This window comes from Poecilia latipinna, unplaced genomic scaffold (genome assembly GCF_001443285.1).
Source record: "Poecilia latipinna isolate Pla-1442-1.1 unplaced genomic scaffold, P_latipinna-1.0 Scaffold146, whole genome shotgun sequence".
NCBI lineage: Eukaryota > Metazoa > Chordata > Actinopteri > Cyprinodontiformes > Poeciliidae > Poecilia > Poecilia latipinna.
The window spans coordinates 234301-249464 of NW_015112762.1; the positions used below are offsets into that span (position 1 = coordinate 234301).

A 15164-nucleotide genomic window follows, 5' to 3' on the forward strand; every position below is an offset into this window, starting at 1 on the left:
CTAATATGAATCCACTCCAAGAAAAGGTTGTGGGCCAAATTCGGTATCTCTCACATCTACAGATTTTCACCATCAGCCAAGCAAAACCTTGGTGACAGATCTCTTCTTCATGCACCAGCTGTCAACATAACTGTTTACTTTACCAGAATTACATTACAAAACATTTAGGTTGACAGACTGGAAAACCAAGCTAGAAAGACAGTTAGTGCTGCAAGACTAAATATACAAATACTTAATTAGTCCACCAGCTTCATTTTAGAAAATCAAATGATCCCAATGAGTTGTAGCTGCTTTGAGAGCCAAAACTTCCTGCAGAATAAGATTAAGGTATCATTTCACTCACAATGTAGCTGCAAAAAAATATGGGGCAAGAGTAAAAATGCTGAATTTTAGAGTGTAAAACTGTTAATACTGCATCACCGTCCATACAGGCAAGCTTTTCATTATTAAGTTAATTAACCAAAAGTAAATTTGTAAAGCTAATTTGTAAAGCTAACTTGATTGGATGTTTATTGAGAATCTGTAAAAATCATTAAGTATTTCCAGTTAAGGCAAAGCTGTAAATCTACCATAGAGATTCATTGGTGGCTTGAAAACAAATTAAAACACTTGAAAGATTTATTTCCAGACTGTAAAAATTATGAACATGACACTCTGTGTTCCCTTCCTCACCACAAAGTGACATCCTGTTTCACTGCCCTGTAATTTAGCTGGAATACTCTCCAAAGGAATGGGGAAACAAATAGCGGAGCAGAAACAAAAAAAAGCTACAGTAAGCTGCTGTGGGTCTCAGTTTACCAAACTCAGTTAGTCCTGGAGTCTAAATGATGTGACTGAAATCACTGCAGGACCGTACTTCTCTGCAGCAGAGCTCAAAGAGAAGTAGACATTAGTCAGCGGCTGTCGCCCTTACTTCCAATTAAAGCAACTTATCTGTCAGCAGAAGTATTTAAACAAAGTGTGACAGCTTTAAACTGAGCCTTCTTAAACACTGACAGAGCACATGATTTTCACTAAAGCATTTACAGACTGCTGCAGCTGCATTATCATCCCCAAGCAGGGCAGTTGAACATTTCTTATCAGCAGTTTGATAGTAAAAAAAAATTTTTTAAAGGCTTTTGCAGGCCTCACAAGTCAATCTGGAACTGATCCACAACTTATGGCCAAACTCAGCAGAGGAGAGACTTGAGCTTAGCGCTGAGCTAAGCTATGCCACTAGTAATTAGTAATTACAGTGTTCAAAGCAAAGAGCTTAGTTTATAAAACAGGTCAGCATCTACTTCTCTAAGTTCTGTCATCACATGATTAACAGAATGTAAAAAGTACATGTTATCAACCAACCCATCAGCAAGAAACATCGAAATGGTATCAAGCTAATATGCTAGCACCCTAGCAAAGATCCTCAGCAAAAATCAGTTTGTTGAATATATTTTGTAGCCTTACACTTTTGTTTGCTTTTTTACAAACAAAAAATCAGGTGATACAGAAGCACATTCCATTATTTTATTAAGCTAATGCTATTTTTAGAGTTCCACCGGGCTCACAAGAGGCTGGAGCAGCAGATGTGCAGACTAGCTAGCCAGGCTAATAATCTAGCTATTAACCAGGTAATGCCAGTTTGTTATATTCTCAGTTGTACTTTCTAAGAAATAGAACAAGAAGAAGAAATAATACTCTGCACAATATGTACATTTACTTAACTTTTATGAAATTTATCAGGTGTTTATTCTGTTTCAACATTTGTTAAACAAATTTTAATATGACTTACTGTTTTAGCCAACACTGACATGAATTGTATTACTTATGACTGAAGTAATAAGAACAACATGACATACTAATTTTTCTAAATACCTGTATATGACTACCCACTCCATGCATTACTATGCATCAAAACTAAATGTATTGACAGCATCACCCTAATGACTGGCTAATCATATATTAGGAGGATGACTGTAATAACTTATTTTGGCTTTAAATAAAAGCAATTATTATGCAACATCTCTGTAAATACTTTTAGGCAGTGGTTCAGTTTTCAGTTTGGCCAAAGGAAGGTTATGTCAAATGAAGTAGATATTTTTTCTTAAAATATCTGATGCATGAATGGTATGACTGGGTACCCTTTTGAGAGTAAAGAATTGTCAGGTATTCTGTCCATAACTTCATAATTGGCTGTCTTGATGGTGGATGTTAATGAATTTGCTTACCACTAGTTTCCTAAAAAAATTACATTCAGACCTACTAATGGTTTGATGTGTGGAAAAAAGTAAAGGTGGAAAAAGATTATTGGATTACCAGTTGAGTAATAAGCAACTGTTAAAATCCCGGTGTATGAGCATTTCTGTTTACTTTGCTAAGACAGCAGTGCTGAAAGTTATCGTGAGAACAGGCTGCTGAGACATAAAATCATCTAAAAAAAAAAGAGCCGATCTAATAATGTCACAGTTTGGCAGGGTGTTAATTTGGGTTTTTATGAAAATAAGGGGTAAGGGTTCAATGGATTTAATATTCAAGACTAAACAAGAAAACAGCAGGATGAAAGCCTGATTAGGCCCTGCATTATTGTGCTTAACCAACGGGATTTCTTCTCGAGCGTATGTGTGCCGACTTGTTTTTAATCTATATCCACCCTAAAGCTGAGTCCCCTTCAACAATAACAGTCTTTTACTGGATAAGGTCCACGTTTTACTGCACCAGAATCAAGCCAGTCATTGAGGTTATAACTCATGCAGGTGTGTCCCTGGCGTGTACCAACCTGATGGCAGCGTATAACTGCAGGCCAATATACAGTACAAATTGATCAGGCGGTAACCTCAATCTGTCACAGTTTCATCTGCTCAATCAGAAGAATGTAAGTTACAACTGGATTTTCCAGGACTTGTTTTTATGTGGGAGAGTAAAACATTTGCATGTTATATTTAGTGAAAGGCACTAGCAGCTATTATTTACAAATAGCCGACAGTCAATTGACACTTCTCTCACTGGCTTTATGCCCCAGTTCTGCTTGCATCTTATTTTAGGCAGCTTTTGGTAAAACAGTCAGTTATTCAAAGTACAGCATGCTTCTGGCTTTTCTGCTTCACCACACCTTCCATTTAGAGATCACTCATCGTCATTGTGACTCCAACATGTGTTGGTTTTGGAAAAGATTTTTCATTCCTGTCTCGGACTATGAAAGAAGGCTTGAACGATGATGACTACTTGGTCTTACTGCACAAAACCGTTCCACAGATGCAACTCTAAATCACTGATTGTTGTTCCTAAAACTGGCTAAACACACGGAAGGGCTGTGACAATATATTAAATACAGCCCTATGTCATCTGCAAATGTGAGTGTGACAATATGAATGGAAAGATTCATATTCTACCATTTATTTTAATTCTTCAAATTAAAAAAATGGTAGAAGTGAAGCTGCGTAGTATTCAAACTTATTTTTAGTAGAATTAAAACGTTAGCTATAGCCTTGTGTACAGGCTTCACGCCTTATTTTTCTGTGCTACAGTCCAACGTGTTGTTTAGCAGAAGCTAATGCTATAGCCAACCTCAATTCTCCCATTGAAAGAATACAACCCTAGAACACAAACTTAACTTCAGGATTATACTTTGCATATTCTATAATCCTCTTTGACATGGTATTTATGTTTATATCTTGTTCTCTATTGTCTGTTTTATTTTGTGTATGTTTGTTTAAGAAATCAAAAGAACATGAGGAGAAAAAACAGAACTGCTGCATAATCTGTGTTCAAAGATTTCAAAATAAAAAAATAAATATTGACTACTTGTAAACTTCTTAATAGTTTCTAACCAAAATTTCAACACAGATGTTGAACATTATTCAACTGAAAGTTTACAAAAGAGGCAAGTAAATTAGAGCAGAAAGAGAGTTTTGCCCACTACTTCCTTTGGACTAGGAAGATGGAGTATGACATATAACCAATGTGTGAGATCAGATCATGCAGATTCCATAAATCTAGGATCTTCTTGCTGCAAGGCAAACACATTGCCAACTACAGCAGTATGCAGTTCACTCTATTAAATCTGTTTCTCCATTATTTTTGCTGCCTACTGTCTCACATGTTGACATAGCAGCTAACACAATCCTAGCATGGTTGCCGGTGTGTGTTCGTAACCCAGGAGTAAGAGTCACAGTTGTTCTTGCACAACATTAGTGTTCAAACAGCTGAGGTCAAACCCCAAATCCTCCCTGACGTTAAACACCTCAGCTCTAACTGGAATCCACCAGAGCTGATCCTTTTTTACTCATTTCAAACACAAACATGTGTTTCAGGCCTCCACACCCGCTAGTCGCTTTGTTTTTATTACTAACACATGTGGAGTGTCGAGAGATTTCCATATATTTCCACTTCTGGTAAAAATAGCATCACAACAGCAACACAGGCCTAGGAAATGGTTTCAGATGTGCAATATTGTGAAAAGCTAAAAAAAAACTGAAAAGAGAAAAAATGAAGTCCGGATTGACAACAAGTCCCCGTTTCTGTTGCTCAAGAAACCACTAAGAGGTGTGGCTGCTTCACTGCAACAAGTTTCTTTAAATTTTGTCACCACCCAAAACATTTTCCTATAACCAGGTTGACAGAATCTAGAGGACAAGTGCCTGAGGCCAGACAGCCAAAATCATTTTCTGAAGTACTAATTAACAAGGAAGAAGGTAAGATGAAACCAAAAACCGTTGGAGAAACTGGAGATGATTAAAGGGATTGAATCATTGAGTTCAATTACAGGGCAAGAGTTTTACTGACCAAATTAGGGCCTAGTCCTCTATTCAGAAGCACAGCAGGGTTTCAGGCAACATACCTTTGTGAGTCGTCAGTCAACTGTGTATAAAAACTCAATTAGGGGTAGCTGTTAGAGATTTTTCATTTACTAAAATAAAGCTAAAATATTGTAATACCCTGGAAACTGGAGATTTCCAGACATCACAAGCTGACATTGTTGCCGTGTCCTTCATGGAGATAATATGCTAAATGCAGGCCAACTACCGGGCCAGGTGACTTATGTAGAAATATATGAACATTACACATCTAACAGTGCAGGACAAATATTAATATGGTAGCTCCAAAGTCTTTATGAACAAATCAAACAAGTACTGTCTTTTAGATTGGGCTAATCTAGATTTTGCTTTCGTTGCCAACAATAAATACATAGCTACACCAAGAAAAATAAGATAATCAAATCTAAAAAAAATATATGGCTAACATGCAAAGCCATTTTTGTTTTATATCCATTTGGTGTTTTATTATAACTTCGTAAATTTTTTTGTTTTTATTATGTAAAGCATTTCAAACTGCCTTGCTGCTGAAATGAGCTATGCAAATAAACTTGACTGATTGATATCTACAAAGATTCACATATCCATTTCCCACAAATTAATACATCTTTGTTCTTTTTATTAAAATATTGTGTTTGATTTGGTGTTAGGCAAGTTAAATGATTATTTTCTTTGGTAAGTAATTCTTTTTTTAGCCTCCGTTTCTGAATTTCCAGTCAAAATGCTGCTCTAGTAGGTGGCAGAAACTCTCACATTATTGACATCAGCAGTCTAAAGAAATGTATCATGAGCATGGCTGAAGATGTATCAGGCCATCAGTCAGTAACTTCTGCTGAGGTTTACTGAAAACATTCAGGTCAGACTCAAAGGTGAAAAACAAAATATGAAAAGGACTCCACTGTTATTGCAGCATAGAAAGCCATTTCAAGCATATAGGAAGTAATCTGGTGCATCACTGTTTCTAAAAATCTGCTGATTGTATGCAAATAAGATAAGCAAAGATTTTAAAAATGTCCTTTTATGTCCATCATAAAATTATAGACGAGAAGCACAAATACAGTGGAAAATATCTCTTAATGCAGAGAAACTTAGTCTTTATGGGCATATTATCATAAATTTTACTGAAAGGTATATTTAAATAGTGATTCACCAATCAGGCAGCCAGTTATCAAAATGTTTAATTTTTTTCCCCTCAGGCATCTCAAACTTGTAACAGGAAGTTCAAGCAGTGCAGGACTTGTTTTTTGTTTTTTCCTGGGTAATACATCAAAACTAAAAATTCCCACCTTTTTTTGTCTATAAACGCACCAAAACAGACATGGCCTTTTATGCATTTTTGTTTTGAGTTCAGTAAAAGAAAGTCAAACAAATGTTACAGATATATGTTCAAAAGCATAAATGGTTATATACATTTACTTCAAAAATGGGTATTAACATTTAAATATTGCCAAAAAAGCTTTCTGTAGAATGTAGTAAATGGACAGCCAACTTCTAGGTATAGTTCAGCAAGATTTTTTGTTTTGGGGGGAGGGGGGGTTTACTGGTTTTTGAGCAAACTTTAGGATTTCCAGAAAGCTCTCAACAGCAGCCCAGTTTGGTGGTGGATGTGCTTCTGGCCAAGCATTCCCTCCTTCTCAGCTAGACAGCAGGTTAGAGGTCCAAAGTGACACAGCAGTGGTAATTACTCCTTCTCTGTTCATGTGAACGCAGCTTAGACTTTTGTCAGGCTGTGCCAAGTCAAATGGGACAGACACGCCATAAATCAAAGAGCCTCCCTGCTAAATACACGACGCTGCAGGTTCACATCAAAGGAATGTTCCCCACCTATTGCAAAGGCTTCTGGGACGTAGCCAGACACGCCCCAGTTCTATCACCCGTCCTTGCAACAGTAGGAGTTCCTGTGATTGTGAGCAACGTGGGGCTAAGTGTGTGAATGTGGAGTAAGGAGGGCGAGGCTGCACACTCAGCTCTGAAGTCTCAAACAAAGAATACGCACGACTCTCCCACCTCAGAGTCATGTTCTGTATCTGCCAAATGCTTTCTTTGCAATTTTATGTCATGCAAAAGTTCACTTATGTTCCTTCAGACCCAGACGTCTGGCTCATAATCAATTCCAGTCTAATTCCTTAACAATTTATTTAACTATTATGTAGAACAGATTTGTTGTAGGGTGATTTCCTTTTCAAATAACCTTTTACAATTTAGAGGTTGGGCAGTGTTTTAATATCAGACTGGATTAGCTCTCCACCCCCTGAGATCATGTTGACTGATACAGTCACTGAGTAATTCCTGGGTAAATTTCAACCGTTAGCTGTTTGGTTTCATGGGAGTGGCAAGTAAATGTTTGTGTAATAATCTCTTCCCAACTTCATTAGAAACTTAATTTGTTTCTCATTATCACAGTTATATTTCTTCTCTGAGCTGCAGCGGTTCAGACACATACTGTAGTAGAAAAGGAGACTCTTTCAGTTTCTGTTTTCAATGACCCGATTGATTTTTATTTAAAAAGAAGCTACATTCTACTTGTTGCAACAAGCTGCTGGCTCGTTTATCTGCAGAAGTGCAGAACGCTCACCTGAGCTCTTTAACATGAAGCGTCTGTTGGTGCAGTTTCAACTCGTAGGAGAGCTGATGCTGGTGTAAGACTCTTCTCCGAGTTTAAATCAAGTGTGTGTTGAAATGATTGTCCAAATGTTTAGCATTTCTAACCAGGTTTTATGAAAACAGTGAAGAAAAAAAAAACTGCAATTTAAAGTTGGGATTAAAATTCAAAAGGCTTCTTGTTGACAGGAGCATCTGAATAAACTGGAAAACCTTTGAAAAATGTATTTATTTCAGTAACATAACATTGTAGTCATTTATTTCTATTTAGTCTTAATGATTCATAATAGTCGTAATAAGGAATTTAATCAATCTCATGACAAATTGAAATAAGCTCTAATAATTTCCATTCTGGCGATTAATATTTTTTAAACTGCAATTTAACCCATTGTATTTATTGACTCACTTGTGTGTAGTTTTTAATGTCCTTTTTATATGCTATGTTTGGTTGTTGTGTGTTATTTTGGATATTGAAGAAGACTTCCAGTTCCAATATAAAATGTTCTGTACAAAATTAAAGTTTATCTGTCTTTGAGGAATTGAACTGGCATTATTATGCCATTATCAATATATTAGTTTCAAGATAGTGTCAGAACAAAAACAACATCATTTATCGCAATAATTTCTGGAACAATTTATTGCCCAGCAAAATTTGCTATTGTGACAGGCTTAGTCCAATCCTATTTCTCCCTAGCCCAGATAGGACTTCTGACACCTCTAGTTCTGTAGTGGATTAACACAAAGGATGGGACAGTTAGGGCTCAATATACATTTGTGAAAAGTGCTGCTTGTTGTGTTTTCCACACATTTTCCTTCCACTCAATTTTCCATCAACATGCTTGCATGATGGCCCAATGTTTTTAGCAATAATGTTTTGTGGTGTACCTTCCTATGGAGAAATGTCAAAACTTTCCCATTGATTGTGTGCAATAGTAATAATTGTTATTGCACTTTTTTAATTTCTGTAAGCTGTAATTAACAACAAGAAGAAAATCAGGGCATACAGTCTGAAATTACAAACATGCAATGCTCCATGCTCCTATTTTCCAAACCAGTGTTCATCCAGACATGAAAAATAATTCAATTCCATGTTTTTCCTTGACTGTGTATTCCCTTTTCACCAATCAGACTTTGCAGTATGGTTCACGGTGCATTGCTATGTGTATGTGTATCTGTCAGGCCGCTCACCTCTTGCTCCACCTCCAGCAGGCTTGCCTCGCTCTTGTTGGGACTGGACGGCTGGCTGAACACTGAATGGCTGCTTTGAGCGTCAGTCTGAAACAAACAACCAGAAAAAGAAGACAGAAGAGAATCAGACTCTGTCTTTTTGGACATCAGACCCAGAAATTAAGACTTTACTGGTTTCTAATGTAAAAAAATAAATTAAAAAAATAAAAAAAAAATATCCAAAGGCATCACTAAGCAAAGCAGCTAGAAGATTTACTTGTGACTCACACAAGTAAACCTTAATTGTACTATGTAATTAATTTTATTACATAGTAAAATTAATGGGCTATGACAAGTAGAAGGTAATTTTATTGTAATTCCTTGAGGTAACGAAAGAAATGTGCAAACAGAAGAGGTCAATATTAACATAAGTATGATTTGAACCCGTCTGCTGATGAGATTAAACCTGCAGCTTTTAAAAATCTCCATAAAGAAATGAGATGCTTGCGAGAAAAAGATGTTCTACATTTTCTCATGACTTGAAAAGAAACATACATTGTAATAATGCACAGACTTTGGTGTTTACAGTCAGTGAAGCAGGTGTTGACGCCTGTACTTATACCCTGATGTCACTCTGAAGGTATGAGGAAAACAAAAAGCCAACTGTAAGCCAGAATTACCTCCTGATATGACAAGATATGATATACCATTCCTATAGCCTAAAGTCCTCCACTACAGTAGGGATGGACCGTAAGGCTAAAACACTTACCACCACATATGCGATTATATTAGTTGATATGAATAATTATTGATTATTTTTTTTGTTTTAAATATTGGAAATACTGCCAAACTGGTGGCATGACCTTTCCTGTTTTATCCAGTTTTCACTCCACGCCATTCCTTTTTATTTTTCAGTGATTATGAGGCCCTTTGGCCTTAAACTGCTGCTGCACAAAAAAGAGTGAGTGAGTTAGTTTATGCCGCCTTGCTAAAGCCTTTCCTCTGCCTATATCCCCCAGAATGCCATGTGGTTTTGGACCAAAGTGCAGTGAAATTATTGAATATTTTATAAGACACATATTGATATTGATCGCATGTCAATTGCAATATCTTGCAATTAATTTCTTGTCCAGCCATCACTGCTGGATTTTTTTATGTTTAGGTTAGCTCACTATAATCCTCATCTACAATGACAGTGCTCTACAAATTATTCTATTCTAAATAATTATGTTATTATGTATGTTATAAATATTTTATATTATGTATGTATTTAGCTTGACTCATTAAAAAGGGGAAATATAAACCAATTCTATTCTTTTTTTTACACTGGAAATATGATGCCAGATTTGATTCTGATGCTGTGCGTGTCCTTAAAAACTAAATTCAGACAGAACATTATGTAATATGTTTAAAAATCCACATGTCAAAGAGAAAGGCGCTGAACACACAGGAAGCAGAGTTAATCTATGTGTTACAAATCTAAGCTGCAGCAGAGTCACAGAGGGTGTGGCACATATTACTCATTATTTAAAAAAAAAAAGCACCTCAAATACCTTGATAATAGTCTAGTGCGCTGAAAACCAAACATAAGCAAATCAGTAACTAAGGAAGTGTATAGAAGGCCAAATTATGCATAAAGGCAAAAGAGGAAGACATGGAGAAGCTGATATGTTTTACCGCCTGCAGCAGGAGAATCTGTAAACCTCTATAAAATCACGAGCAGACCAAGAACAAGTTAACCGGCAAGAACTTGGATTCAGGACCAGACTGATGCCATTAACAAGAAAACAAACAGAAACTCTCAGACAATTGGCAGAACCATCAATGAGAGTTTATATTAATAAATTAACATTGTACTGTAGGGAGGGACCGACTGTTAATCAAAAGGTATTTCAGAACTCTGTTTCTGCTTCAGCAGTGTTCACCTTGCAAAAGGAGGGAATAGTTTCCATCGGGATAATTAAAAGGAAGGCAATCTCCTGGTTGTTTCTCAATGGAGGTGTCCTAACAAAAGTATTTTATATGACAAACCACCAGAAAGAAGCATATGATTGCAAACCAGAAGGAGGCTGGTGAATGTTTGATTGTTTACAAATAAAAATGTGAAAATTAAGGTGTACAAATATATTCAACCCGCTTAAACTCCTAAACATAATCTTGCGCAACCAATGCACTAAGAAGTCACCTAATTAGTAAATAGAGTCCACCTGGGTGTAATTTAATCTTTGTTTAAACCCAGCTGTTCTATGAAGGACTTAGTGTTTTTTTAGAAATCATTAGTTAACAAACAGCATTATGAAGATCAATAAACACATCAGATGGGTCAAGGAGAGAATTTTCAAGTCTATCCGTTAAAGGTTATCTGGGCTATCCCTAACCCTAGTGCGCCATTCATAAACATTAGTTGCTACACCAAGAAAATACTTAGCAAAAGCTTATGCTAATGCATTAAATTCAACCATGTTGATGTACACAATGTGTCAATAACAAAACGTGGGACAGCACATCTCCCTTAACAGGATCAAATTTGTTATTTCACGCCTACCTGATATACTGAATTAACGGTCTTCCCCTACTTCAAAATAAGAGCATGAATATAAAAATCTTAACTACTTAAAGAATTCATATCAGTTCGTAACCAAAACTTCAAAACATGTCTAACATTATTTAACTGAAAGTTTACGAAATAGCCAATTACCAATTCCAAAGTTAGCAAAAAGGTTAAAGTGCTAAACAAAAAATGAGCACCTTATTAACGCAGTTGCAAAAGTTTACATACCGCTGCTACTGATTATTTGAAAAATGGAAAGAGCAAGAAAGGAAATGCAAGGCACGCAGATTAATTAAAGCAGACAAGAGGTTCATGCTAACACTGGAGGTGCTGCAGAGATGATTAGATCAAGCTGAAGAATCTGTTGGCAGGACAACTGTTAGCTGGAAACTCCAAAAATCTGACCTTCATGGAAAAGTGGCAAGCAAAAACCTGTTCAAGGTTTGCTTAAAGCCATGTAGGGGGAACAGAAAACGTGGACAAATGTGTGCTGGTGAAATGTTGAATACTACAGAACCATTACGGGACATTCCTTGGGGAAAAACTTGAGACTTGGGTGGAAGTTCAACTTCCAGCAAGATACGCCCCTAAACATCCAACCAAAACTACAATGGAACGGCTTAAATTCAAACAAAGTCATGTCATGTTTTTAAATCTTAAAGAGGTGTAGTATGTCTTTTAACAATCCTTCATTTATGAGTTACAAAACCCGGAAGTTCAAACCTGGAAGGTTCACACTCTGCGGGAGTTTGTTTTATATGCAAATTAGCAAAAGATCTGCAGGTATGCGGACCTTTACGTCATCTGCTTTCTGTTCATCATATTCCTGACAGATACTCTAGGCTGTGAAAATTCAGAGCCCGGTGTGAGATTTGAGAACCTGGTGCCACATAGCACACATCCCCACAGCGCCACAGCCTGTCTGAGGCCTCAGCCCTGCACCGCATTTCTGTCTTCCTCTGACATCTGTGATGGATCATGACTGGCAAACTAATAAACAGAGATGTCTGACAGCTCAGTGTGAGCCCAAACTGATTTATGAAAACAAAACAAGGTCAAGTTGGAGTTAGGTCTGACTTAAAGTTTCTGCAGCAGAACCAGCTCTTAATACGAGCCGTTTGCCAGTTATTTACCTGGTTGAGATAAACAGAAAAAACCAGTCCACCAGGAAGCCTTGCATGCTTTTGTCTCAATAACTAGGTCATAATGATTTACAAGTACAGTTTTGACTTGTTAAAATCTGAACAAAATACAGCAGAAAAGTGAACACAGTGAAGAATGACACATAATCACCTTAAACATCCAGGATCATAAGTCAAGAGTCAAACATTTTCTAGCTGCCAAAAATGACATTTTAAACAGTTTAACAAGAAGCCATTTGCTATTAGGAGTCTGAGAGTCAACTGAAATAATAGGAGAATCAAACATAAGGGTTTAGTTCATTATGCTGCTTTTGGTTTTCTTCAGAAATACAAACACTGCATCATAACATACCTTGAATATTGGGTCGAGAGTCAAGAAGCCATTAGATTTGACTGAACATGTTAGCAAAATCAACCAAACAACAACGAATCTCTCTGAATTTCACACCTACAAACTCTGAAGTAACATGATCACTATTAGGTATACTTCAGAACTGTGGGTGCCACTGATTTAATGAGATACAAACAACTAGATGTGTAAACAAAGAGTATTTCTTGAGCTGTAACACATTTCATGATCTGCACCAATAGAGGCTTTTAAGGTTAGCTTTTCAGAGAAACCCTCGACTTATGGGAGGGTTTCTGTTGATCTGTCTAACTTGGAATTTGAAGACAAAAGGAATTCATTACTATTCATACAAAGATTAAATAATAATTGGTTTTAGTGTTGAAACACCTTTCTGTTTACTTTGAGTCTGGAATGGTTGCTGACATATGCCAGATTAGATTGGGTGTTGGTTATTTTATTCCCTTCATTTTTTTGCACTTTCCTTGTTTTGTTCTACACTCAACTACCTTACTGTAAGTCACGGCTTCCTGGACATTAGTATCCATTTTTCAAATGTATGGTTTGTAATGTGGACCCTCCCATATTTCTGGATACATATTAGCAGACAGAGCTCGAGTGTATGGATTGGCCAGAGCCTCTGCGTCTCAATGACTTTTAGAATTGTTATTTTTGTTTATCAATTTGTCTTTTCTCCAATTCACAAACCCATTTTATACCCAGGATTTTGTCCCTTACTACCATATCATTGCCATGTTAACCACTTAGCCATTTATTTCTAGTTATTTAGGAATTTTTATAATTAAAGACACTTAACAGCATCTTTTCTGTAGATTTTACAACTCATTTACATTGCTCGTGATTCCAATCTCTGGTTTGGTCACTCTTTTCAAACATGGTCATGACTCTTGATCAAACTAAATCAAATCTGAGAAACCTCATATTTATTCGTTTTACTTTTTGAAGTTGAATAAGCACATTTCTTTGCAGAACAGTTCGATTTGCTATTATGTCAACTATTACTCAAACCATCAGTTGTCAAAGTGGATACAAAACTGTCTATGCAAGTTTGGTTACAGACGGCAAAAACCTACAAATGTATGAAACAACAACACTGACATTATTCATCTGCTTCAGTTAAACACCTCACAATCCTACAGGCATTACTATCACATGACCAAACAAATACCAACCATGTCCCTCCCCCTTTACAAAACACACAAACACAGGAGATAAAGATGGTAATAAACATTGGTTATGATTTTAAAAAGTAAAATGTATCAACAGGAAGATGCTCAAAGGTCAAAGTTGTCCGTATTTAGAAAGATCGACGAAAACAGAGATTGGAACCTCATCCAAGGGAAATATGTTGGAAAATGTTCAGAAAATAGTGTATATTAATGCTGTATTTGAGACTTTGGTATGTTTATGACATCTGTTATTAGTATATGTTTACTTATAGGGCCAATATCACATGTTTTAAAATGACCTACAGCAGCCGATACTGACGTTAATGCCGATATTTTTGTGCATCCCTAGCAGCAAACACGAGCAAGAGTTTTGATTTCCCACTTCTAAATTACAGTGAAGGCAGCATGATTTGAGGTTGCATGTGACGTAAATGTGCTCCACCTTTCTTAGTCAGTTCATCGAAATAAGTCAAAGTCCAAAGCAGTAAAATTTTGTTAAAGTTGCAATACATTTAAGTTTCTGAGCTCAAATATGTACCTTAAATCATAAACAAAAACTCCAAGTTTTAGTATGTTCCCTTAAAATTTTGCTCGCAGGCCAAATGTTTTAAAGTTTTAAGAGCAACATTTTATTTTCTAGTGATTCTCTCTTTGGAGGTAGAGAGATGAAAGCACTCACCTCAGTAATAAAATTCTGTTGCTGTTGTTGCTGTTGCTGGTAGATAATTTCAGTCCCATGGCTGCTGCTGTTGTTCACACGGGGCAGAGTCTGCAGGTACATCGGCTGCACCATCGGCTGCACCATCGGCTGCATCATGGGCTGCACCACGGCCTGCTGCATCATGGGCTGCTGCATGAACATGTAGTTCTGCTGGGGCATGGCCTGCTGCACCGGAACCAGGTACCTCATTGTCCCGTAGGAGCCGTTCATCGCGGTCACCGGCAGCGTAGTCACATTAGAGACCGAAGACAACTGTATCGGTGAAACCGGAGACACCGGGGAGACCTGTGGGAGCGGAGACGCCGGTGAAACCGACCTGGTCGAGAACACCTGCGTGGTCACCGGCTCAGATGTCATCGTTTTGTACGTTTGAATCTTCTGCGTCTTGTGGACAACCGGCTCGGAAGTCAGCGTTTTGTAAGTGTGAAACTTCTGGGTCGACTGGACAACCGGCTCGGATGTCATCGTTTTGTACGTTTGAAACTTCTGGGTCGACTGGTGAGACATGTTGACTCAAAACGTTGGAGCAGGGCAGCTCAGACGGACAGGAAAACAACCGAAGCTGCAGCAAAAAAAAAAAAAAAAAAAAAAAAAAAAAAAAAAAAAAAAATTGGGGGAAGACAAAAGGTTAAGAAAAAAAAAAAAAACAAAGATATATA

General features: G+C 37.0%; 1 protein-coding gene across 2 annotated transcripts in view; it reads right to left on the bottom strand.

The window, feature by feature from the left end:
* The window catches only part of pof1b (POF1B actin binding protein), a 39590-nt gene that overhangs the window by 20814 nt on the left and 3612 nt on the right, over positions 1–15164 (bottom strand). For both annotated transcript variants that reach the window (XM_015029191.1, XM_015029192.1), the window contains exons 2-3: positions 14464–15081; positions 8577–8663 (exon numbers count right to left, since the gene is read on the bottom strand). In XM_015029191.1, the coding sequence (XP_014884677.1) occupies positions 8577–8663; positions 14464–15012 (636 nt within the window). In that variant the 5' untranslated portion in view covers positions 15013–15081. The remainder of the gene's footprint in view (positions 1–8576; positions 8664–14463; positions 15082–15164) is intronic.